The following is a 26,493-nucleotide window of genomic DNA, read 5'->3' as shown; positions in this document are numbered from 1 at the left end:
TTATCCTTATGAAAAAATGGGACCAATAAACGGACCTTGTCTAGACCACGCAATTTCAAGAAGGGACTCCGTTGGGGAGTTGTACTTAAAATAAACGCCTAAGCTATGACCACAGTTTAGTCAACTTTATGACTATCTTTTATTTTAACCCCTTCTAGAATAATCCATGAAAGACTAACCCGTGCAAGCCACGTTCGTGTGGACGTTTACACGAGAAGCTCCCACTATTCTCAAGGTTAAAATAATTAATTTTAATCATTTCTAGAATAATTCGCAGAAATTAATACATGCAAGTCACGATAGTGTGAACGTTTACATGCAAAAACTCCCACTTATTCACAAGATTAAAATAATATTTTAATTTAGAAGTTTAACCGACAAAAGCTGCAAATTAATAACGAGTGCAAGCCACGTTCGTGTGGACGTTTACACCAATTATCAATTTACTTTGTCTTAAACCAACTGTGGAGGTCTATATCAATTTTATTTTAAAAATTGAATTATCCGCTTAGTCTTTTACTTCAAAAGGTTTACAGGTTAAATCACGTTGACACGGAAAACCTAAGCATGCATTTCTATAACACATGTAATAAAACATGCTCGCTTGAAATTCTAAAACATGCTTAGAGAAAACGTGATAACACCTAGCATGATATACTATGCGCATTTAAAACCACATAAAAAAATATCATGCTATTAAAACACCTTAACGGTGATTAAATTCACGACATAAAAGAAACCCGACAAAAAAAAAAATTGTCGTCTTATCGTGGAAACCTGGAACCTGTTCTTCCCTGCCTATTTTATTACAAATGAATAAAATAAGGGAAATTAAATTCTAATCTATTACATAATAGATTTCTTCGTCTTTTGGCAAGTCTCGTCGTCCGCGAAACACTCCATCCATTAAGTAGCCCAAATTAAATAAAAGATCCCAAATTAATTAAATCAAAGAGGCTCAAATTAATTAAATAAAAGAGCCCAAATTATTAAGCTCAAATTAATTTAATTAAATAGGCCCAACTTAATTTAATTAAATAGGTCCAATATATTTAATTTAAGATGCCCAAAAGAGAGCCCAATGGAATTAAATCATAGAAGTCCAAAAGATATGCCCAATTCGTCAAACTGTCGCTGAACAGGTCAGCCAACTTCAACACTCCGTTTGACCCCTCAAACGAACTCCAATCGTATTTTATGCAGAAATACGACTTCTTCGTCTTTGAAAGAGCTTTCCGTGGCCACTTGTTTCACCTCAATCGGACTTCTGTAGAGGAAGTTATAGCTGTTCTTCGGAGACTGCCAGAACTTGATTTCCTGCGAGAGGCACGGCGGCACCGGCTGTGCTTCTCCATTTTGCATTCTATCACCCTCTGTTCTTGATTTCTATTGTTCTCCAATAGATAAACCAACAAATAAAAAAAATACAAATGGAAATCCTAATCTAATCACGCATAGCTTGTCGTGATTTTAAGATTACATGCCAAGATCGACAAATCAAATAAATGATCCACGATAAGACGACGAACAATATACAAAAACTGCATATTGATATAGCAAAGTTCTACCAAGATCTAATGGTTTTACTACTCATTAATCCGATAGAGCCGAAATGTCCGGACCTTGGCTCTGATACCAATTGTAGGAACCATATTTTGATATACGGTTCGTGTGCCCACGATCCATTTCGGATATCTAACAAGTACATACAAAAACCATAATCCTACAAGGTAGTAAAAGAAGTATACCTACGAAACGAGAAGTGATCGACTCCAGTGTTGATCTTCCAAATTGTTCCCACGGCAAGATTCGACGTTGGATGGCAACGATCTTCGAATCCTATCTCAACTCCAATGAACAAACACTCTCAATCTCTTTCTTTCTCAATTTTTCTCTTTTTCAAAATTGTTTCTAATTGCTACGTGATTGTTCATTCTTAAGAATGATATCACATATTATTCTTATCTTTTACTTTTGATTAAAAATAGCAAAAGATAAGAATAATAGCAATTATTATGTTTGCCATTTTACTTTTGATTAAAATAGCAAAAGATAAGAATAATAGCAATTATTATGTTTGCCATTTTACTTTTGATTAAAATAGCAAAAAATAAATTATTAATGAGAAAGAATCTAGAGATAATGAATTGTTTGTCCACTTGAGATTTAAGCCTTAATTTGAGCCAATCGGGGATCTACTAGCTCGAATAAAGTTTGGCCTCCCAGTGCTCGATTTTTCTTATTCAGCCCAGAATATAAATCGAGACACTAGTATTAATTTATTCCACTAGAAAATTAATACTGAATTACATCTTTATTCTTTAGGTGAGTCGGGGCTAGTATTAGACTTAATTAATCTCCGTGTTTAAGATATCGAATATCCATTAATTAATTAATTCCTCTGACGGTCAATTAATTAATTAATTAGTCGTTTAATTATAAACGACATCTCGAGTGCTACCACTTAAACTTATTATCGTATCGGAACTAATTCCACCTGCAGGGTTTAATACGATAAACTTATTAAGTTCCTCAAGAGGATATTATCATCCTGTTATCAGCAGGACACGGATCCTTATTGCAATATAATCGCATATCAAATAATAATTGTTATCACTCAAAGTATCGAGTATCTTGAACTTCAACAGAGTTCTCACCCATGATAAATCAAAGTAATAATCAATTAATTATTTACACCGATTAATTCAATTAAGGTTAAATTATTTAAGTCACCGAGATCTTGATTCTTAATTAGTCAGAATATAAGAATTCATCTCACTGTGATCCTGTTCAATACACGAAGGTACTAGTATAAATAAATAGCCAAGACAAACTTTTTTTTTTTTTTTTTTTTTTTTTTTTTTTTTTTTGATCGGGCAAAGTCATGTTAGATGTTAGTAGTTAGTTCTCCATCCACTCCAAGCACCACCTTATCTCTCCATTCACCAAACTCCACCTTATATCTCCAATCACCAATTCGTTCCCAAGAGGGATCGAACCCGGGTCACTTCACTTAAGTGAAGACCCGGTGGCCAGTGGGCTAAGCCCCCGGGTCACTTCAAACTATTTATCCATTTATGCTACAATCTAAACCAGCAACTCGTCCATAGTTGCCTCGATTGTGAACTCAATTTATATCTCAACTTTTCCCAATTATATGATCTTCTGTGATCTACAACACACCATATAATCTATAGTATGAGATAAATTGGACTATAATAGGATTATGCAATAACAATAATTCAGATAGGAAAATAGTAGTGAATAAGGTATCAATATATACAAGCATAAAAGTGTTGCTTTAAGTATATAACCCTTCAGTTGCGATGTGCCATCACACATACATCGTTGTATTCCCCATTGATTATGTCGCGTCAATTATTCGACTAGTAATGCCAGCAATAAATTTAGCCAAAAGTTCGATTGGCAGCAAAATCATATTAAATCAATAATTTGATAATTACTATGCTACATTTTAAAATTTGTACGTAAAATCAGAATTTGATGAAAGTTCAATGATTTATAGAAAATTAATCATATTTTAAGAAATGGAATAACTAACTATATTCGTAATAGAAACTCTTTCTCCTCATTCAAATTCAAATCTAAATCTATATATAAAAGATGAGTTTTTTCCCTCTAAGGCTCCAACTTTTTCCTCCATTTTTGTCTTTTTTTTCACTATTTTTTTCTCTAGTTCTTTTTAAACATCATCAAGTTTAATACATGAAAAAAATACTTAATATACTACATCTTAAATTTAAATTTGTGAAAAGATCTTTAATATGGTATAAAAACGTTATGCACACAAAGTCGTGTATTTATGTTTGCGTGTACATAAGATATCGCCTCCATTTCATGAAAATTTATAATGTAAGATATATTCCATTTAAGAATTTTGTATACACAAATATAAATGAGCCTAAATTTATTAGAGTTAATTACACCTAGATTATTCAACTTTCAACAAATTTTCATTTTGCACATGAATTTTAATATGTATTAAAATTACTTAATTATTACTCCATCCGTCCCTGAAATAAGTTTTTTTTTTTTTCCTTTTTGGGACGTCCCCTAAATAAGTTCATCTTTCTTTCCATTTTTGGACAACTACCCTACCACTAATAATACTTTATTTATTCTTACTTTTCACTTTTTCACCACTCTCAATACTAATTATAACACTTTTTCACATTTTCACCACTTCCAATACTAATTATAACATATTTTTCTCCACTATCAATACACTTTACCACTTTTCCTTAAAACTCGTGTCGTCCTCAAAGAGGAACTTATTTTGGGGACGGAGGGAGTATTATTTTTTATTTTACATATTCACTAATTTTTCATCATAATAACATGACATAAATATATTCACTTGGCATGAATATGCTCGCGTCCCATAAATATAACCGTGTGAAAAAATAGAACTGACAGTATATTGAATAGTTGGATGAAAATAACGTCGTTTCATGCCCAAAATTTATGCAAAATGAGAAAAGACTAATAATTAAATAATTTTAATAAAATTTTTAAAGTTCATGTGTGAAATAATATTTTTTTGAAAGTTCAGTAATTTACCTATAACTATATAATGTTAGAGTATAATCATTTATTAATCATTTATTACTATAGAGTATAATTATATTTTAAACTAAAAATCGATTTTGGCAGTGGGAAGACCACGGTTAGTCCCATGCATAACGAAGCACCAGATTCCCCCCACTGTCGTATGACCGGTTCAATCAACCCGGGAACTCAACAATCCCAAAAGGCCAAAACCCTAGCTGAGCAGCCACTCTCTCATTTCTCTCTCTATCTCATCTCTCTCACCACGCAGTTGGCGGTCGACTCCATAGACGTAAGCAGCTCTACTACATTTCCACACACTTCCTTTGCCTATGCTGTTAGGTATCTACGTGCGAGCACGTACTCAATCTCGAAATTTCTGATCGGAATTCGTTGACTCGGTTGCAGGAAAGCGGCGAAGATGAGCAAAGGTGCGGCAGCGGCGGGAGCCAAAGGCGGGAAGAAGAAGGGGGCGACTTTCGTGATCGATTGCACGAAGCCGGTGGATGATAAGATTATGGAGATTGCTTCGCTCGAGAAGTTTTTGCAGGAGAGAATCAAGGTCGGCGGAAAAGCCGGCGCTCTCGGGGATTCCGTCACCGTAACTCGTGACAAAAGCAAAATCACCGTCACCGCCGATTCCGCTTTCTCCAAGAGGTGATCTAACTTTTCAGTTAATTTATTCGAACTCGTGGTTTTGTTAATTGTAGATGTTGTGTGTGTTGCAGCTCATGTTGATAACTCTAGCAAAGATCTGTTGCGTAGTGTTTGAATACATTTACTCATTTATGCTGCCCAATTCTTGAAACTTCCATTTTATGGTACTTATGCTTGCGGTTGGCTTGCTCATATTCAAACAAGATTAAAAATGTTGTGGAAGAACTTTTAAATCTTTGGAAAATTTATAATGCAATAAAAATGTTGGTATTAGCTAGCTGCAAGTTTAATTAGTGCTGTTATAGAGGGTAGTATATGTTGTTGGATTATGCAAGCGCCAAACTGGTTGAAACTTGAAAGCATCTCAAAATGCATTGTGACTGTTTGAATAAATAAGTATAATATTACTGAAGTAATATCATCTTGCTCATAGAATTTTCTGATCTGCACCTGTTTATGCTATAGCCTATACACATTGTTTGAAAATTTATTGGTCCATAAGTAGTGCTAGTCTTATGGTCAAAACAGAGAGATAAAGTTGGAGAAACTATTAAGGCACAAGAACATTAGTTTAGTAAAATAATTTGGTGTTTGCCTAACCTACTTGGTAGTTGGTACAATATGTTATATAACTGTAAATTGAATGACCTGTATATGATATTCCTTCTTTGGGAAAGTTTTGCACGTAATGAACTGTATTGCTCGACTGTTGGTGGATGACGTTTCTACAATCTTTTCCAGTGCAGCCTCAAATGCCAAGTGAGGTGTAAAACTTTTCTATATGATACAATTTTGGCCATTTATGTGTATTTTATCAGCAATTAAATGTAAGAGTATAAGGATCCCAAAAAAGTTCTCAGATCAAGGCACTTTTGATGTATTATTATCATCATCATATTGTTGTTGTAGGTTATTGAATATAGATAGATATTGATATTTTAAGAATGGTAGCAGTTGGCATAGAAGAGCTGTAAATTGTTTAATCTTGCTCTCATGCCCTTTATTTCCCATTTTCAATGGACTTTAGTATTGTTTCATCTCCAGGTACATTAAGTATTTGACTAAGAAATACTTGAAGAAGCATAACGTTAGAGATTGGCTTCGGGTGATTGCTTCCAACAAAGAGCGGAATGTTTATGAACTGCGCTACTTCAACATTGCTGAGCAAGAGGGCGAGGAAGAAGATTAAACGTGTGAGGGTTCTGATGCTCCACTTTTTGGATCAGTTTGTGTTGTTGATTTTATCGTTCATCTCAAAATTTTCTAAATTCCCTAGATTTTGAGCTTGGATTTTTAGCTACCTTCTTGCTTTATGTTGCCGTATTTCGTATAATTATTCAGCAGCAATAGATCACTTTTTGAAGAAGTGTATTTGTGGTATAGCTTTATTGCCGAGATGCTTGGTGCTTTCTATGTGTATGAGTTATATGCAGTTGTGTTTCGTTTTCCAGCTCTCCACATATTTCAGCTCTCTCTCAAGAAAGAAAGAAAGTAGTTACCTTTTCCTCTTTGGAATATAAACACATATTCTTAATCAACTTTGTACATTTTAAAAAAAAGTTTATGAACGTGTGTTCTCTTTTGGAAGTGCAACGATCACTTTGCAGTTTACAGTTAAATTTGGTTGCCATATGACTCAAATATAAACAATACATTCCATTAAGTTATTGGATCTTGTTATTGGATTTTTTTTTGTGTGTGTGTGAGCGAAAATGTTTTTTGTTGTGTTCTTTGAGATTTTCTCAGTTATTTATACTTTATGATAAATATAATTTCTTCTGTCATTTAAAAAAAACTTAAAAAGATTAAACTAGATCCACGTGTTTCTCCTTTCACAAAAAACAAGAGAAGATTCTCTCAAAAAAAAAAAAAAAAAAAACAAGAGAAGACAAAAATGACTCACGTGGTTCTTGCATGGCTTTGCAACTTGCTTCCCATTTTGTTGCCACTTGCCCTGGCTCTCAGTCGGATGTCGTAATTCAATTAAATAAATATAAAAAAAATATAAGTCAAATAAATACTTATATTTTTTATTTATAAGTATTATTGTTATTATTAAGGGCGGATATAAAAAAAATTCCAAGGTTGGTTATATTTTTTACATTTTCAGTTTAAATTTTCGCAAAAAAGGTAAAATTAAAAAAACTTTTGTTTAGTGAGAGCTTAAGGCCCATTGGCCATTGGGCTCCACTTAAGTCGGTAAATGGTTATTATTATTATTACTAGTATTAAATAGTAGAGTAACTGGATGCGTAAATATGGTGGAGACTGGAGAATGGAGTAATTTTTATTTAGGATTCAAATATTGTACCCATTTAAATAAAATAAAAAATTATTTATATGAGGGATGAAATGTGGTTGCGTGTGTGGCAGTTTTATTTTTATACGACTACTTATTTTGTTTCGTTTAGGAGTGTGGTTTTTTTATTAAATAAAATATGTTTAAAGATAATACAAATCACAATATAATATCTTTTCTCTCTCATTTGGAAATTTTGCCAATATATTCATAATGATTTAAATTTATTGAAAACAAAGTAGATTAAATTTTTTGGAGGGGTTGAAATTATACTGCATTAACTGACATGTTCGGACCTCATCATCACTCTTCAGAATACGACAGCTGAGAGAGATTTATAGTAAGGTCGGAACCATACAAATCACGTTTGCTGACGAAATCTCCCGTTCGGTGGAGGAAAAGGTAACACAATTCAATCAACGCAAACCAAATTGATCCGTTTTTGCTGCAAAGATGATGTTGAGAATGTGAAGAGTCAATAGCGGTGCTGATTTTTCTCCGTTCCGGTGGATCTCGCGCTCGCCACCGGTACTCTCTCTCTCGTTTTTAAGCAGTTTGTCGTGTATGTTAAATGATTGACTGTGTTCGGTGAATTTGTTAGTACTTAGTGGGAATCATTGTCCTGTAGCCGAACACAATGCCTGATTAGGCGTCATTCAACTTTTTTTTAATGAATTTAAATGGCGGAGCCTTGATTAACTGGTGCTTTGTATACTTGATCTGATTGACTTCGAGTATGATTCATAGCAAATTTAGCCTGTTTTGGCTATTTTATGGCTCAAGGAGTAGTGTTAGCTCCTGAAAATATGACAAGTTTGTATGAGGGTGGGTGTTACAGAGATGTGTGATTAGAGGAGAAACACAAATCAGTATGTTGTAGGGATGTGAGATTACAGGACAGCCACACACCATAAAGAAGCAAGGACTTCGTATAGTGGGTGTTTATTGATTAGGAGCTTATTTTGCCAAACACTTTGCAAGAGCTTATAAGCTATTTTAGGAGCTTATAAGCTCAGCATAACATCCTCTAAAGTAAGCATTTTCATGTTGAGGGATGATAGAGAGCATGCTTCATGGAAAATATTGATGTAGTGCTTGGACTGATGCTGTTTGAGGTTCATGCTTCTGCAATGATGCTGTCTTAATTTTTTAAAATTAGCTCGTTTGTTTTGAAGATATCTAGTTTATTTATAGGCAATTTTTTGGTTTCAGGGTTGTTCTGTGTCATGGTCGTGGATGAGCTCTGAGATTCACACAAATTGATAAAGATGAGCCTTCTTGTTAATGACACCATTGGACACATAGCTGGAGTTTCCAATACCTTTGGGGTTGAGAAATGCCAACTTTACTTTCTTTTCCATGGTGAAACTAAGCTTGGTAATGGTGTTAGGGGGTTCCTGTATTTTACGGCTCTTGCCTACTGCTTTATTGGATTGTCAGCTATAACCGCTCGTTTCTTCCGGTCTATGGAGCATGTTGTTAAGCATACTCGGATAGTCGAAGAGATTGATCCTTTCACTAATACCATAGTTGTAAAACACAAAAAGGTTTGGAATTACACCATAGCTGACATCACGCTGTTGGCATTTGGAACTAGCTTCCCCCAGATTTCTTTAGCGACCATTGATGCAATAAGGAATATCGGCCAAGTGTACGCTGGAGGTTTGTTTCTCCTTCATGCGTATTAAACTCATCAGATTTTATATGAAATTATGAAGAGCTGGAAGTACCTTCATTTCTTCCTTTTGGAAGTTAATTGCTGTATGTTATATTATTTTCTAAGTTTCTGATCATTATAACTGCTCTTACTTTTTCTAGCATAAGGAAGACAAACCAAAAGAACTTGTATGGTAACAACAAATAGTTTTTTTTTGGTAAATTAGGAATTGAAGAATCTTGAATGATTCTATTTTGATGAATTAGGACACTGGATCATGTTTGTATATATTGGAAGTTTTTACTCTGACTCTTCTTTTTTGCTCTAATACTATGTGAAAATTTTCCTAGGACATTAGTTCTACTTGAATATTAATTGTCTTACCATCCTTTTGATAACAGGTTTAGGTCCTGGTACACTTGTTGGCTCTGCTGCTTTTGATTTGTTTCCCATCCATGCTGTCTGTGTTATAGTTCCTAAAGCTGGTGAACTAAAAAAGATATCAGATATTGGGGTCTGGCTTGTGGAACTCTTTTGGTCTTTCTGGGCTTACATCTGGCTATATATAACTTTGGAGGTAATATTTTTGTTTATTCTCAGTCCAACTTGACTGAAAAAGAATTGGAATAACAAAAGATAATTATTCAAATTTACTAGTTTATAAGACCAATTCAGAGAGCCCAAGTTGAGTCAACAGGAAATGCCTTGTTATAGCGCTGCATGTTAGTGTATCTTACATAGATAATTAATGTACCCTCATACTTTGTTCTAACATTCCAAAATCCTTAATTGCACACTGCAAGTTTCTGTTAATTTAATTACTCATGGTTCTTATAACTTCAAACTCTCAGGTATGGACACCAAATGTGATCACTCTTTGGGAAGCTTTATTGACAGTGTTGCAATTTGGGCTATTGCTGTTACATGCATATGCTCAAGATATGCGTTGGCCCTATTTGTCTCTGCCCATGTAGGTCTTTGGTTGCTATACTCAATATTTTCTTCCTTTTTATCTACTTGCTCCAATTTTACCCTAAAAGAACAAGAATAGTTCTTCTACTTGCTGCTGATCTCACATTCTGTATTCAGAGCAAGATCAAAGAGGCCAGAGGAATGGGTACCAGTGGAAACGGCCCCATGCAGGAATGGAAACACAGCTTATGGTAAGTGACACAGATAATCCTAAGTATTTTAACTTTGTTCATCTTCTCTGTGTTTTTCTTTATCTTTTAAGCTCACAAAACGTGAATAGTACCCTTTTTTTGCCCAAATTGACAATAAGTAATATATACTAGGCTAATTATAATTTTTAAATTTGCGGTTTCTAATGTTCCTTAGAAAGCGTACCCTGCAGATGAGTATCAGAAGTTGCCATATACTGAGGTAGCTGAATCCTCGGATCAGTTTAGCAGAGAGATTCCTGATAAAGATAACTTGCTTTCAATCTGGAAGCAACAGTTCATTGATGCATTGACGGTCTGTATCTCTGGCTTCATCTCATGACATCTCTGTATTCTGTTTGCTGTTTGAGATGCCAGACTTGCTATTGGCTTGCTATCTTCGCACACCCTACAATCCAATCTAAGTATCCCCACTCCAAATCATCCAGAATATGGGCTCATGTGCACGCTCTAATGAACTTATCAATTTTACGTACTCACTTGTCATATACTATAAAATAGTCCGTCTTTCGTTGTGCTTGATAATTCATCGTTAGTATGTGGTAGCTGCAGTAATTTAATCATTGGAATACTGCTAAAACCTTGTTATCAACTTTTTTGATGCTTTCTTTGCTTAACATTTCCTTTCTTCCATGAACAGTTGGAGAACCCAGAATCAAGAAAATTGAATAACACGAGTCTACGGATAGCAAAGTTATTCTGGGAGTTGCTTTGTGCACCTTGGAGAATTTTGTTTGCTGCTTTTGTACCTCCATATCAGATCGCGCATGGATGGGTGTCATTCATTCTCTCCTTAGTTTTCATCAGCGGGATAGCTTACATAGTAACCAAGCTTACAGATCTAATAAGCTGTGTCACAGGTTCCTATTTTCCCGCGGAATAATTATATGTTACTGCATTGGCTGCTTTTAGCATTCCTGTCGCATGTGCTAGCCCTTAACTTCATCTCACATCAACATACAGGTATTGATGCTTATGTCATAGCTTTTACAGCGTTGGCCGCTGGAACATCATGGCCGGATTTAATGGCGAGCAAGATTGCAGCAGAGCGGCAGATCACAGCTGACTCTGCCATAGCTAATATCACCTGCAGGTTCTGTTATTTTCTTCTGATTTCTTTTATGTATCATATTTATTGCTTCCCAGAATTTTTTTGCAGAGATTGCTAAAAATAAGTCACAAGCTATTTATTTGCCTCGTTCTAGATATTAAACACTCAAACCGCTGTCCGGAAGAACTACTGACTACTGAGATATATATTCTGCACTTTTTAACTGCTTTTCTGAAACATTTTTGTGAAGTAAACATGCATATAGCATTATTGACAGATTTGAGTATTCGTTTTCTGTAGCAACTCGGTGAACATTTATATTGGCATCGGTGTGCCTTGGCTCATTGACACACTATACAACTTCTTTGCATACAATGAGCCTCTGAGGATAGAGAATGCCGGCTACCTCAGCTTTTCGTTGCTCGTATTCTTTGCTACATCGGTAGGTTGTATCGGTGTATTGGTATTTAGGCGTCTCACTTTGGGTGCAGAGCTTGGTGGTCCAAGATTGTGGGCATGGGTAACCTGCGTTTACTTCATGTTGTTATGGCTTATTTTTGTTGTACTCTCGTCTTTACATATATACGGCCTTATTTGAGCAATTTTTGGTTTTGTTCGCCTTCAAAATATATGATTATTGTTTCCATGAGCGAGATGATTGGCATTGTATACACAATTTCTTTCATTTTACATCAATTATACAGTCACGGCAAATTGTCTATGAAATTAAGAAGATTAAACTAAATCATCCTCGCGTATGTACACTTATCCATTGAAGGTGTGTTTTCTCTTTAAATGTAAATTTATCATGAGAATTATTCCTTTAAATCCCTCTCTTTTTTTCCCTTATTTTCTACAAAATATAATTTCACATTTCTGATTCTTTCTTTTCACTCAAATAAGGGAGAATATTACACACACAAAAAAAATGTGAATTCTCTTTTGTAAGAGATTAGGAAAACGAAATGAGGCATTTCTCATGATAAATTTACAATTAAAGATAACACAATTGTAGATCCAACTATCATCAATGAATTCGTATAATACATGTATGTCTGTAAAAATCTCCCGAGAGACCCCTATAATTGAACACAAATAGGCCAAAAATACTTGTTAACGATAGTGTGGCATAAAGCAATAAATCCTAAGTGGCGATGATCAAGCAAGTTCCTTGAATATTTTAGAAGGGTATGACAAAATAAACCATGTTCCATCTACTGCTCTTGGTGAATGAAAAATAGGCTAAAAGAATCCCCCGACCCAGAACCAACCAACTCTATTGTAGTACACATACAATCGCCCTCGTCGCTCATTTTTTTCAAGTGAAAATGCTGTCCTTGGACACTTGTTCTTATGACACCATTACAGCAGTTAAAACTAACAGATAAAGAAAAATGATAACGATACAAAAGGGATCATTCCCCCCTTACATAGAGAATCTTGGCCAATTTTTACTTTTCGACTAATTCCTGCTCATGCAGCTGTACCTGTGCAAGCCGTTGCTGGTGTATAGCTAGGCTGCTTCGCAGAACTGTATTTCCTGGTGATGAATCTGATAGAAGAAGAGAAGTTGGTTCATAATGCGTATATGTCTATTGAACTGCCTTTGTATCTCTGTTACAGAAGTCAAGAAAAGTACAAAAACCTCAAGAACTAACCTGAAAAAATCCCTCCACAAAAGCTCGTACATTAACCAGTTCATTCCAGTATCAGCTGTGCCGGTTCCACCATTTGGCTTGTTAGAAGCAGCAGAGATTATGCTGTCAAACACGAGGTTTACATTAGTTTAGCAGACAGTGAACAATCCCACGAACAAACATGTAAACAAAAAAAAGAAGATGAGCAGAACAAAGAGAGAAATTGAGATTCTTTTGGAAGACCTTGAAGCAGATTTCTTGAGTTCCTCAAACATGGAGCGAGGAGAAAGGCATCCCATGGCTAGCCAGGGAGATATTTTGCATGAGAAGTTTGCACCGTATATGCTATCATTGGTTCCATCCTTAGATTTATTATTAGGCTTTGCATGACATTCGGCAGCAAAAGTTTTGAGCCTCTGCAAGGCCTCAGTCTCCCCGCCCAAAAGAGAAGCATTAGCAGCCGTTTTTCCATTCTACAAAAGACAATGCAAATGACTTTTCTCATAACCCACAAAAAGAAAGTACTATGTCACTCCCTCTACATCTATCAATCATCACCTTTTCTTATCATGAATACTGTACATGCATGAGTAGATGCTGGTCTCATTGCAGGGTCTTTGTTTTGTCATATTAAGTAATTAATGAAGTCCGGAAAAGTCCAAAACAGGATAAACACTGATAATAGTGGTTATTACATCAGGAATACATATCATAACTAAGTCTATGATACCCTAGTTACTCAAATCATTTTCTGCCTCCTAAAATTCTTAACTCAAGTATATGATACCCTAATTACTCAATCAATGTTCTCCTTATAGCTATGAATGTGAATAAGTACAACCCCTTTTCTATTTCTCAATTGAAAGAATGAAATACTCAACAGTTGGGAAGAGAAAATTTTGGACGAACAACAATCGCTCTAATATTCACACAAGCCTTCTAGTTATTTCTCCGATACAATCAGGTCACTATTTATAACTTCTTTCCATCTTATATATCGTTTCTCAGTTCACTACAGGATAATCTAGAACAACAGGTTAGCACGTCAAGATAATCTTGATCAACAGGTCAGTTGACAAACATTCACTGATCCAAAACAACTTGTGGAAGCTCGAGAACGACAAAATTTAAGGCCAGCCAAATATAGAACTATGCATGAACCAAAATTGCACCATCTAGTTCCTATTAAACAGTATAAGCCCCTTAACAATATAAGAGAAAAAGGTACCCTAATCACCTAACTGTTAAGACAATCGAAAATGCAATATCCAAATTGCAATATAAGATCACGTAGGTCTTAGCATTCATAAATCCAATCTCTCAACATCTCAATCCAACCAAAGAACACCGTATCTGTACACCAAAACACAATGACCCCTTCACCATATAACATCTAAGAATAGCAGTGTTCATCATCACAAAACACTCATCATCAAAATAGCCAACAAACATAAACCGTAAGCACAATGCAACAGACGAATGCAGCATGATCAAGCATCACAAAAAATTCATTCACAAAACAGATGATTCTAAATCAGCACCACCCTTCAATCCCAAATTCTCCACCAAACAATCAACCAACAGGAATTCACATCGTACCTGCCCCGTTGCAGCATTCGGATTAAGCCCCAAATCGAGCAATGTAGGAATCTCCCCAGGCTCCACATCTCCTCTCTTAGGCAGCCCCTTCAACCTATCCAACGCCTCGACCGTGTTCCTGACATCCAAACCCCTCACCTTCTCCTTGAAACCACCATAATTCGTCGGCATTTCCTCCAGCTTAAACGGCAAATCATCCATGTGGTACAATGTGCTTCCCCAGAAGTACTTCACCTCCACTCCCTCATCCTTCATCACCTCCTCCACCTTCTCCTCCGCCCGAACTTCGTCATGCGAAACCTCCCTATGCACATACACTGCATCCGCCCCCACCGCCTTCACCACCTCCAGCAACACGCTCTCCGGCCGCCCAATCCTCACCACGAGATCCGACCCACGCGCCTGCAAATTCTTCCGCAAATCAGCAACGGATTCCGTCAGAAATGTGGCTCGATACGGCCCCGTTTTGTCGAAACCAGACGACGATTTGCCGTAATCCCTAGGGTCAAAGCAGTAAACCGGCAAAACCGAAATCGAATCGTTGTTGGCCGCGGTGAGGCACTCGTTGTCGTGGATGCGGAGGTCGTTCCGGAACCACACGACGGCGGCGCGGCGGAGGGCGCCGACGCCGGAGGGGTTCGAGGGGCGGAGCGGGTTGAGAGTGAGGGTGTTCTGCAGAGGGTTGGCGGAAACGGTGGATTTGAAGAGGGGTTTTGCAGGGGAGAGGGAGGAGGAGAGAGAGAGGTTGGAGAGGGAGGAGATTTGAGACGGGATTCGGACTTTGGTGGGCGAGGCGGTTATTTGTTTAGGAGGGAGGAAATGGGAGGGGAGGAGAGTGGAGAGAGAGAGGGAGATTGAAGCTGCGGAAGCAAGGGGGAGAAGATTTTGGCTCTGCGTTTGCTCTGTTTGGGATTCTTCCGCCGTTTCTGAGCTGTCGTTGCTGATTCTCGAATCCATTTTCAAGGATTGAAGAAATTGGAGAAGAAGCAGAAGAAGAAGAAGAAGAAGATGGCGATGATGGATAAGCTGAGTGGTTTGTTGTCGTTCACTCGTCGAGACTGCTGTGCTTTCAAATGGGGTTTGGTGGTGAATTTGTTGGTGCCATTTTGGGCTTTATTTTCTTAAATATTTTGGCTGTGTTATTAGTTGGGACTAAAACCCATAAATAGTTGTGTTTAATGATAAAAAATATTATTTCAATTGTGCAAACTGTTTTTTTTTCTCTTTTATATTTAGTCGAAAAAGATACTTAATAACTTTACCAAAGCAATCTTACTTTTCATTTTGTTTTAATCTTGTTTTTAGATTCAAGCAATTGTGTAATCTTATAATTGAGAAACGGAATCGAATAATAAGATTTTATAAATTTGACACAAATTTGCGTTTCCTGCTCACTGAAAATGAAGGAATAAATGAATGATATTAAGAAGAGAAATGTGCGAAGGGAGGGTGAATAAATCATTAAACTAAAAGATTTGGAGTATTTCGTATTTTAAGATAAAAAATGATTATATATAAAATACGATACATAGTTGGTCAATATGGGTCATAGAGTAGCATTAGCACTAATATAGATATTAATAAGATTTAAATTTAAGATTAAATATATTAAAAATAATCATTTATTATTAAGTCGTCTTAAAAATATATGTTAATCTATCAAAAAGAAATATTTCCTCCGTTTTGGAAGAGCATGATTAATTTGTTCGACACAAATTTTAATAAATATTAGATAAATATATATCTATATATTGTGAGTAGAGAAATGAATCCATTTTTGTTAATTAAAATTAAGCCATGCACCAAACACTTTTCCGATTATGCAGACCTCAACTACCAAAACATAACAATATCCCTGTGTTTGGGTTGGTGGGGCTTTAGCTTTATGTGTGGTTGGTGAAATATGAATAGCAATCCGATTCAGATTAACACAAGCTTAAGGAAGGCTGGTTTGAATAAACTTTCCAAGTCAATATTTTATTTATTTCATTTTCTTTGTATGGGCAAGGGTTTTATTTTCATTGTTTTTTTATAACAAAATTTAAAATAAAATAACATATTTTTTTAAGGACAAATAAAACAACATATTGATAAGATGTGTCGCAAAACGATGTAGTAAGAATAATCTCAAATATCCTAAAAAAAAAAAGATAATAATTCAACCTTACAAACATGCTTTATAATTCAAACCACAACTACTCATTTCTACAAAGTAAAAGCCTTTATCAATTAAATACACATTCATAAAAAACTCGCATCGAACACACAATGCTGCATATTCTTTGTTGATAGAGATAATAATATTTCATACGCTAAGCCAAAAGAAAGACATAATTAGCTAGAGATTAGAATTTTGAATTTTTATAAAGTGGTCTGCTATGCCTTGTAGAATATCTATGTCAAACGAGAGATAACAAAGGGCCATTCCCCTCTACGTAACTATATAACATCCTCTATTTTATTTAACAATAGACACGTATAGTGAAAAGAATATTAATCTATATACTATGTGTTATGTGCAGCAGTAAAATAAAATACAACTCAAATGTTAGGTATCATATAATGTCTTGGTGTAAAAGTAAACAAGGGCACTTAAAAAGTTCAAATTCAATCAAACATGGTACTACTTGTCGGGCTTAGTAATCAATCTACACAGTGAAAGAAATATAGTATACCACTTATGTACAAACATATCACAAAAAAAATTAAAACACAGCTCAACTAATATTCAAATAGATATTGAGGAAACTGGCCCAGAAGCCAGGGGACACAAATGCTACTAACCATCAGAAATGCATTAAGACAAGGCGTACTCACTCGAATTTACAGTAGGTCACGCACTTACCAGACTTCGATTTGCAAAACGAAGCTTGAATGAAGAGATACGGAACCTGAACAACAAGAATCAGATTAGGCGATTAGCTTTCAGTCACGGGATCATGGAAGATTCATCAAGCACAGCTCAACTTAGCAATCAAACTAATTTCCAACAGTTCCTTAGGAAGAAGATTGGGAACCCATTACGACATATTGTTGCTATGATTTTATATGGTAGAAAGTAACTCCAGAAGTAGCATTCCAACCTTTGATTTGTCACGTAAAAGGATGTACTCGCAAGACGTGAAGAAGCCTAAATCATTGCAGAAGCAAGTGATGGACGAGGTCTTACAACGTTCAGTACCCCTCTAGCAGTAGTCTGCCAATGCAAACAAAATACATATTATGATATGTTGTCTTAATTCTTAAAAATGACTGATTCAAGAACATAAATTCGCCATTCTGCACAACACCTCAAAGAAGGAATTGAAGTTGAGTCGCAAAAGAAAGCGCCTAAGAAATGGGGCTCGCTGACTCCCAGCAATCCTGCTGCTGCGGAGTATAGTGTACAATGAATTTGACTTCTTATTAAATTCCTGTATTATCAACCAGAAGAATGACCATTAAAAAAGAAGAAAAATATTTAGTCCAACTTAGTCAAGCAATGTTCATAGCCAATAAACTAGCAAGTGATATGTCGCCTGTAGCACCTCAGCTATGTGTTCCAATTCAGTGGGGCTTTCTTTATTCTCTTGGTTCTCAATCTTCCAGCAAAACTGGACGCACAGTTTCATTATGCCATCCAGAATACGAGACACAGAACCAATGTCCAAGAAAGACTGTGAAATTAGTGCAGATAAATACCTACAAAACATAAGACCGGTCATAAAGAATCTTGGGTACTCTATTAGCGGTTGAACCCATAACAAAAAAAAAAAAAAAAAAAGGTTACCTGCAAAAGAATACATACATTTAACTAGATTTTTTTGAAGTTTTACAATTTATGCACAAACCTCCCATGTTGCAATTTGATACACAAGGCCAATGTGGCGTATCAGAGAACATATGGCCTTCCTGATCAGAAATCTAAAATTTTGTATACAGGTGACTTACCAGAAGATATATGTTTAGTATGTGCTTATTGTTTTAAGTTTTAGGTGACAATGAGTCATTGGAGGGCCTGTTATTTTAAGTTTTGGGTCAGAGTTTGATGGCAAACCTTTTTATTTGCAAATCTATATTTTAAAAAATTGAAGATGAAACTATAGAATTAAAACTTTAAATTAAAATTGCAAATTGTCTCAAAGTTTGTGAATATTTTTGTAACTAACCCACAAAAAAAAGATCCAACATTCCATGACCAAGCCACCTCTAACATATCCGAACACCAGAATCAGATTTCAATCCCATTAACCTTAGAAGGCAAGAGAAAGCAAGATAGAGAATTTAATCAATGACTGCACTCACTCTTGGTGGAAGCCCACCAGTTCTGTAAAATCGTGAGAATTTTGAATATGAGCTTGCAAGACGTTCCACTGAGACTCTATTACATCCACCTAGCACAAGAGTTCAATTAGTTTATCTATGAAAAGAAACCTTTGAAAAATAAGATGTGGAGATAGAGTAGCTACAAAAGTATGTTATTACTTTTATATTATCAGAGTGAGGAGAGCTGTGAAGTAATCTACATTTAAGAGTTTTCACCTCCAGGCATAAAAATTATTTAGAGGATGTAATTTTTGGGATCATGATCATACTCCACAAAAACATCAATCCCTAGAAATGAACTTTAGCTATCCAAAAACCTATACTAGTCTTTATATATATAATTTATCACGGAATCATTACATCAATTAAAAATACAAATTTACAAATATATATCTTTTTCAATCACATTCTCCACGAAACTACATGACATATTCATTTCCACATAACTCACTGAACGGACTTTTTTACCCAGAGCCCAGAGGTTCACCAATTCCAAATGGGTACTCAAGAAATTGGGATGCAAAATGCCATGTATGCACTGGAGTTCAGTTTGCCTACTATTATTTATTTCCTAGTATTAGCTCTGATTTCAGCAAAACTCAATATCCAATACTAAGCATATATCTTCTGGCAAGTCACCTGTATATAGAATTGAAGATTTCGGATCAGGAAGGCCATATGTTCTCTGATACGCCACATTGGTCTAAAGCGTTGCCGTTTCTGTTGTGATATTGAATTGGTTTTACCTCCAGTGTGATGTTTGGCGAAATCACAGTGATCTTGATGCATTGCAGAAGCCCATGACTTCTCCAATTCCATCTGAGTTCGCTTTAAACGAAGTAAGTACTGAAAGATCCTAAGATACCTGTTCAAACCAAGTGGTTTACTCAGATGAAGTTTATCATTCATCCATATGGATGCTATGCTACAAAATCAACTAAGAAGATAGCACTTCCAACATTTTATTGACAATGAAGGTTTGACCAAGTTATTGTATTATATACTTCAGCTCATAATCTAAATAAAGGAGAATTGTTTAAGCTGATGAAGCTTACTTGGAAAGCACCTCCTGCGTGAAGAACAGCTGTAAGGGCCAGTCAACTGAGTATTCAAGGGCAATGCCATCCCAGCCATCAATTGACATCTCTGCAGAAGCATCTGACTGGATACCCAAGTCTCCATCAGAATATGCTTTTGCTTTTGGCAACTCAACATGAGAGGATTTCACTGTGATTCCTGGCATTCTGAAAGTTACCAAAGGAATTAAGGGGGAATTTTTTAAAGAGTTACAGTTCACCTTAAGCATTAGAAACTAAAATAGGTCATACCGCAAAGACACTCTGGAGAAATATTTATCCTCTTCCGCAATAGTCTTTAATGCAGCCTGCACCAGGTGATCTTCCAAGTTCAGTATAGTACCACAGAGATATGCAGCTTGAAATTCAAGGGGGAGAATGCGAAAGATCTGGGTAGGCTATGATTGAGTGGCTCTGCCTCTAGACATTGACAAATGCAGGCACAAGGTGGGATAATGTTATGAATCTTACTTTGGTAGGCAATAGAAGAACTAATTGCCAGTTACAATAATCCATCATGACATTTCTTTTAAGATCTTGTAGGCAAAAAACCTTGATCCAAGAGGCATAGGACAATATGTGAAAGTGCCGTAAGATAGGAACGATTGAGTAATATATATCAATACATATCATTTTTTTTAACTTATGACGATTTTAATATAAAGCACTTACCAGTTGAAAAGGAACCATAAGATCAGCTTCAGCAGTTGATTGACGAGGTGGTAAACGCATCAGCACCCGACTCTCCTCAAGAAAACTCTATTATATAAACATATCACCATTCAGTATACTATTACAAAGAGTGAAGAGAACAATCTTCTGCTACATCTTAAATAAGAAACTATATTTGAAGTCCTAATTATGCAAGGATATCTTAACTAAAACAAACTTCCTCACTGAAATTGCTGCTAATAATATATTTAGAATGCTATGTTGTAGGAATTCTAGGAACTTCACAAAAAGATCAGCTCAAGAAAAGAACGTATAGAGATAAATGAAGCAAGATAGACATATATTCAGGATAATTGATTTATTGTCTCAATATCTCCTAAAGGAAGCCTCTGAGATCACAGGTCATTAAGAAAGTAAAAACATGACCAAGATACAGACGCATGCACCACGAAAAAATTGGAAAATATTATCTACCTGAAAAAAATCGCCTTTTGCTAAAAGGAAATAATCTTTGAGAGCTTTCAAGTGGCCATTAAGGTCAGCACGCACAACAACAAGCTGCAGATATGACCAAAACAACAAATTCAATTTCATTTCCAAAAAAAAAAAAAAAACCCTATTATATGTACAATCAACACCTGCCAAAGATGATTTGCTGCAATTGCTTTAATTGAGTCGACAGCAGTCTCAAATGATCTCTTATGGAACTCAGATGACTCCTTCACATTACAGAACAAACAACAAATGTTAGAAGAAAATAGAGAAATATTTGATAATTATGTAATATACTACATAATGGCATGAATACAAACACCTGGGACAGGGAAATAGTAGAAGCCAGGAAGTGAAAAATATGAAATGCTAACAATATTCTGCAAGTCCCACAAACAAATGTAACAAACCATTTAGCATTTAAATGTGCAAAAGGAATTAGACCTTCAAATTTTGAAGCATGGCCTCGATTTTGTCTGCCTCAGATTGTGGAACTAATTCTACTCCTGCCAGTATAGTCTGGAGAGAGGAGTCCTTCAGTAGATGAAGCCTTCCTATAGACCCTTGAATCCTTTGTGATCCTTTTTGTATGTGCTGGCCTTGGGATTGGACAACAGGACTTGGATTTTGAAGAACTCTGATAGCTTTTCCAGCAAATAGTATAGATTCAGCAATGTGCATCGGAATATACTCAGGAAGCATATCCTGAAAGGAAATTCAAAAACAGAAGTAGTGTCAATATTTTATTCCTTTCTCTTCCTCCCCCAGATGTTCTTATCGTATACATTTATTTATTTATTTGGGGGGGGGGGGAATCATGTATGCACAATAAATATACAAACGCCAGGAACTAGCATAACTGAGACCAGAACCAAGTACCAGAGAAATATGGAAGCCTATATGCCAATCAGTTACATCATTAGGTGACAAGCGAGACAATTTCTCAATTGTATCTGCATGCAAGTTGTGTTCAGAATCTGCATCCTCTTGCCTGGGACAAGATAAATTTACCAAACATAGATTTATAAAGCTATTGTGTCAAGTGAATTGGAAATAAGTGAAAGTTCATACCTACTAATGAAAAATTCTCCATACTGGTCATGAAGAATCCCATAAACCATCCATGATATAAGTTGATTGTACATGACCTGATGCCCATGCCATAGAAGCCTGCTTGAAAAGATAAATTATTCTATATCAGTTCCTTTTTTCGAGAATTGAACGCATCATAAAACTGGTAATTATCCAAGGCATGCGAATGGATTTCAACTTAAGCTTTCATCATCCATATAAAGATAAAATTTAACTTCAACGAATCATGTTTTTCAGGATTCTGATATGCATGTCCAATATCAAGGAAACTTAGCAATTTGCCATGGCCAACCATGATAACTCATTCTACTCTATAAAAGATTTTGAATTGAATTCACTCCTTACCCAACTAAAGTATTAAGAGCTAATTCTTCATTGCAAGAGAAAATGAGATTTTTCTACAGATGAATCTTAACCTACATTACTGATCCCAACCTTGATAGACATAAAAAATGATGGAACTTTTATAGCCCAGAGCTACAGCAATCAATTTTGAGCCAATACCTAGGACTTCCCGAGCTATGATAATTTGATTCGACGACACATTTCCCGGATGTTACTAAGTTGCTTTACCAGATATGTGACTTTTAACCAAATAAGATAGTACTGAAAAATGAAAGCATATTAGAAAGAGAACTGGACAATTAATCCATACCGCTGAATGCATGTTTGCAGCTCAGGAACCCCACAATGGCATCGTTTATGTAAGAGGTTCAGAAGTCTCCCTCCACTAATATTGTCATGCTCAATCTCCAAAATGAGCTCGTAAAGAGGTGGCAGCAAAACAAAGAACTAAAACATGTATTTACTAGTTAGAACTAAATTTAGACAGTATATACATGTCAGAAAAGAAGATTATAACTTTGTTTAAAGTAAATGCTCAAACATAAGATTTAGGGAAAAAAACTATACCAACCATAGGCCATTAAGAATGCAATTACAAAAAACTATACATGCAGTATGCATGAGTTGACGGTCCTGCTAGTTAATTACAAGTGCAGAAATAGATATAGGAAAACAGAATTATCCTACCAGAGCAACCTGGATGAAGAATCTCTACAGTTAAGACCTATTGTTTCAAAAGGAAACTCATATCATCTGTCAAAACTCAAAAGGCCAATAAATACAAGTCAAACATAGTGTTTCGATAATATCTGAATAGAATTTTGAGTAGCAGTCTTTTCTTCACTGTTTTGCTCTTTGTATTTCAAAACCAAATAAAGATTGATAAAATAAAAACAATAGCAATCTTCATCTGATGGAGTCATTTTTCTCTTATATACCGATTATATATTGAAATATATATAATTCAGAAAAATGACACCATCAAGTGAGAATGGCTATCTTTCTTGAAAAATGAGAATACATGAACAAACTCCAAAAAATGTAACACGTACAGGATGAAATGGTTTTATCCAGTTTAGGTGTTTATTCATGTGCAATTCTCACTATAACCCATCTACATATATATATATAGGGGTTGGATAGAATGAGAATACACCTTATCCTAAAAGATATGACTTATAGACCATATGATCGTTATATCTATGGTCCAAATCTAAGATCTATGAAAAAAAATTATATAACGAACAGAACAGAGTTAATAAAATTTACGAATAAGCCAATAAAAATCTACGAACAAATCAATTATAACACATGAATAGCCTATTAAACTAATGTGGCAAATTTTGCCCCCTCCAGGATTCGAACCCGGGATCAAATGTTGTTCGTGTGTTTTATTAACTTGTTAGTTAATCTCAGTTCACATGATTAATCTCAACCGTAGGATTTGAATATCTAAGTTTCAGATTGAATCTCATTTCTCATTTTAAGGATCATTCTCATTTGATCCACTCTCTCTCTATATATATATATATATTATATCAACAGGATGAAATGGTTTTATCCAGTTTAGGTTAGAAATGCAAAATGCGGAGAATGCACAGCCAATGTACAAATGAGTGGTAAACCGCCATATTAGTAGATATAGTTTAGAACCAAACCTTACCTTATTCAGTCCTTGTGTCACGGTTGCCAAGATGGGCAGTGAATCTGACAACAATTTCTGCTCAATTTGTAAAACAGCAGACCTATAAATAGTTAACACCTCAACAATTCCATTAGCTAATGCTCTCCTGTATACACTAGGCTTCAATTTCTTCCCTTTTAAACTCTCTGTTGCTCTTGACAAAGGAGACTCATTTGAAGATCTGATCCAACTCAAATTTCGACATTTAGCAGCAAAGCGTTCTAGCTCCCTGTAGTAGAAACCTAGGGTAATTACCCTCTCAATTACCTGCCTGCCACCCAGCATCAAATACTATGTCAACAGCACGAACTTAATCCATCCACATTCAGTAAAGATGCATGTACACACCATATTACATGAAGTATGAAGAATGCAACTAAAAAGAGTGAATCGAGCAAACGAACCCTAGCATAACTACGTCCTCAGTAAGTCAGACATAGATAGTCTACTGTGAAAAACAAAATATCGCATGCATCCCAAATTCCCACTAGTCAGAATCAATGCCGTGTCAACAAAATCTTACAATTCTCGACTATTATGAAGGAAGAAAGTAAACTAACTTGAGGTAAGTATCCAGTTCATTAACTAAGATATGATGTATAAAGACAATATTAAAAACAATCAGACAGGAGTACTAAAATCCAATTGTTATCACCATCTAGATATATTTCCTAACAATCATCATGATCCAACAATGCCACACCGACACACCCAAAAAAAGCACCACCAATAAAAATAAATAAATAAATCCCCCACTTCTCGGTGCAAATTGAGGGGGAGAAAAAAAAAGGACTAGATTCAACTGAAGTAACGAAAAACAGCATAATTAGTATGGCGAAAAAAGAGAGAAAATACCTATCGCTAGGTTCAATGAACGAAAGATCGGATGCGAGCCTAAACGTCGGCTCGTCGGCGAGCGGCGCCGCGGGGGATAAGTTAATGCGGAGTGATTCCTGGAGTTCTCTCTCGTCGATTATGAGATCTCCAGTGTAACCTAAGAGTGCCAATAGCAATTCGTGAAGCATCGTTGCGGATTAATTCACTGAGAGTTTTTAGCTGAACTCACCGGAGAATTCAGCGGCGGCGGCGGCGGCGGTGACGTAATTATCCGGCTTCTGTGTTGATGTTTTCGGCTAGTTGAGTGATATAGGCGTTTTAAGTAAGGTCGGCGGGAGCTCCTAATTTGTTGCTTCAATTTGCGTTTTAAACTTTTCCCTTCCGGATATTACTAATTTTGCGCCAGATGCACAGCATGACAGCACAGTTGATATTACTATTTTTAAAAAATAGTATATACTATTAAATAAATAAATTTTATATTTAAAATTTAATAATTTATTAGTATTAAAAAAATTTAGGTCTATAATATACTCCTTCCGTCCAACTTCAAGCATCTTGTTTTCCTTTTAGGGTTGTCCCACTTCAAATGTTATGTTTCCCTTTATGGAAAAAACTAGTCAACAAATGAGAATTTTTGGGGCACACATCACCTATTCAATTCTACACTACACTACACCACTTAATAATCTAATTAACATTTTCATAAATTAACGTGCCAAAAAGAAATAGGACACTTGAAGTGGGACGGATGGAGTATGAGTTAGAGTAATTATTGTTCGTATTTTAAAATAAAGATTATTGGAGATAAGTAAATATTTGAAATAATGTCTCTTACTTGATCTTTAAATAATTTAAGCAATGCATCTTCAAATAGATCGATAAATGCATAATTAATATTAGTCAATCTCAGCAAATACAAATATAATGTGAGCACCTGATATGAGTCGTCGAAATCACCATATATTATTCCAATTGCGATGTATAATACACCATCCATCCATAAAAATTTTGCCACAATTTCATTTTTGGTTCGTCCACAAATAAATTGTCACTTTCTTTTATAGTAGTAAGATCCACAAAACTATACTCACATTTAAAGTATAATACTTACTCCACTAACAACTTAACTCCAATTTTATTAAAACATGTATTGTTCACAATGTGATAAACATTTTGTAGACAAAGAGAGTATATGGGTTGGAGTAATTATTGTTCGTACTTTGAAATAAGAATTATGAATGATAAGTAAATATTTAAAATGATGTCTCTTATTGGATCTTCAAATAATTTAAGTAATACATTCTCAAAGAGATCACTAGATGTATAACCATTATTAA

The 26,493-nt window shown here is 35.4% G+C and overlaps 4 protein-coding genes across 6 annotated transcripts; 2 read left to right on the top strand and 2 right to left on the bottom strand.

Moving 5' to 3' along the window:
- The first annotated feature begins 4,677 nt into the window (after positions 1–4,677).
- LOC131000423 (60S ribosomal protein L22-2-like) lies at positions 4,678–6,592 on the top strand. The gene is made up of 3 exons (XM_057926323.1): positions 4,678–4,861; positions 4,978–5,226; positions 6,271–6,592. Exons 2-3 carry the CDS (start codon positions 4,991–4,993, stop codon positions 6,413–6,415), a joined length of 381 nt encoding a protein of 126 aa, XP_057782306.1. The 5' UTR covers positions 4,678–4,861; positions 4,978–4,990; the 3' UTR covers positions 6,416–6,592.
- Positions 6,593–7,672: 1,080 nt separating this feature from the next.
- On the top strand, positions 7,673–12,016 carry LOC131000420 (magnesium/proton exchanger-like). 2 transcript variants are annotated; one of them, XM_057926320.1, is made up of 9 exons: positions 7,673–8,053; positions 8,738–9,187; positions 9,584–9,759; positions 10,034–10,152; positions 10,272–10,345; positions 10,537–10,658; positions 11,004–11,223; positions 11,327–11,456; positions 11,715–12,016. In XM_057926320.1, exons 2-9 carry the CDS (start codon positions 8,794–8,796, stop codon positions 12,010–12,012), a joined length of 1,533 nt encoding a protein of 510 aa, XP_057782303.1. In that variant the 5' UTR covers positions 7,673–8,053; positions 8,738–8,793; the 3' UTR covers positions 12,013–12,016. The 2 variants fall into 2 exon arrangements, with proteins under 2 accessions (XP_057782303.1, XP_057782302.1); XM_057926319.1 differs by having other exon boundaries at positions 7,777–8,640.
- A 551-nt stretch (positions 12,017–12,567) lies between these two features.
- Positions 12,568–16,679, bottom strand: LOC131000421 (blue-light photoreceptor PHR2). 2 transcript variants are annotated; one of them, XM_057926322.1, is made up of 4 exons: positions 14,651–16,679; positions 13,295–13,524; positions 13,073–13,174; positions 12,568–12,966 (listed from the first exon to the last, which is right to left on the bottom strand). In XM_057926322.1, exons 1-4 carry the CDS (start codon positions 15,605–15,607, stop codon positions 12,888–12,890), a joined length of 1,368 nt encoding a protein of 455 aa, XP_057782305.1. In that variant the 5' UTR covers positions 15,608–16,679; the 3' UTR covers positions 12,568–12,887. The 2 variants fall into 2 exon arrangements, with proteins under 2 accessions (XP_057782305.1, XP_057782304.1); XM_057926321.1 differs by having other exon boundaries at positions 12,568–13,174; positions 14,651–15,783.
- A 563-nt stretch (positions 16,680–17,242) lies between these two features.
- On the bottom strand, positions 17,243–25,511 carry LOC131000419 (gamma-tubulin complex component 4 homolog). The gene is made up of 17 exons (XM_057926318.1): positions 25,172–25,511; positions 24,296–24,587; positions 22,943–23,079; positions 22,267–22,365; positions 22,075–22,186; positions 21,640–21,900; positions 21,342–21,422; positions 21,178–21,261; positions 20,704–20,790; positions 20,284–20,339; positions 20,011–20,199; positions 19,595–19,820; positions 18,935–19,023; positions 18,178–18,331; positions 17,941–18,063; positions 17,734–17,846; positions 17,243–17,541 (listed from the first exon to the last, which is right to left on the bottom strand). Exons 1-16 carry the CDS (start codon positions 25,339–25,341, stop codon positions 17,781–17,783), a joined length of 2,226 nt encoding a protein of 741 aa, XP_057782301.1. The 5' UTR covers positions 25,342–25,511; the 3' UTR covers positions 17,243–17,541; positions 17,734–17,780.
- Positions 25,512–26,493: the final 982 nt, after the last annotated feature.

Source organism: Salvia miltiorrhiza, chromosome 8, assembly GCF_028751815.1.
Source record: "Salvia miltiorrhiza cultivar Shanhuang (shh) chromosome 8, IMPLAD_Smil_shh, whole genome shotgun sequence".
NCBI lineage: Eukaryota > Viridiplantae > Streptophyta > Magnoliopsida > Lamiales > Lamiaceae > Salvia > Salvia miltiorrhiza.
This window is presented reverse-complemented; position numbering and strand designations above follow the sequence as displayed.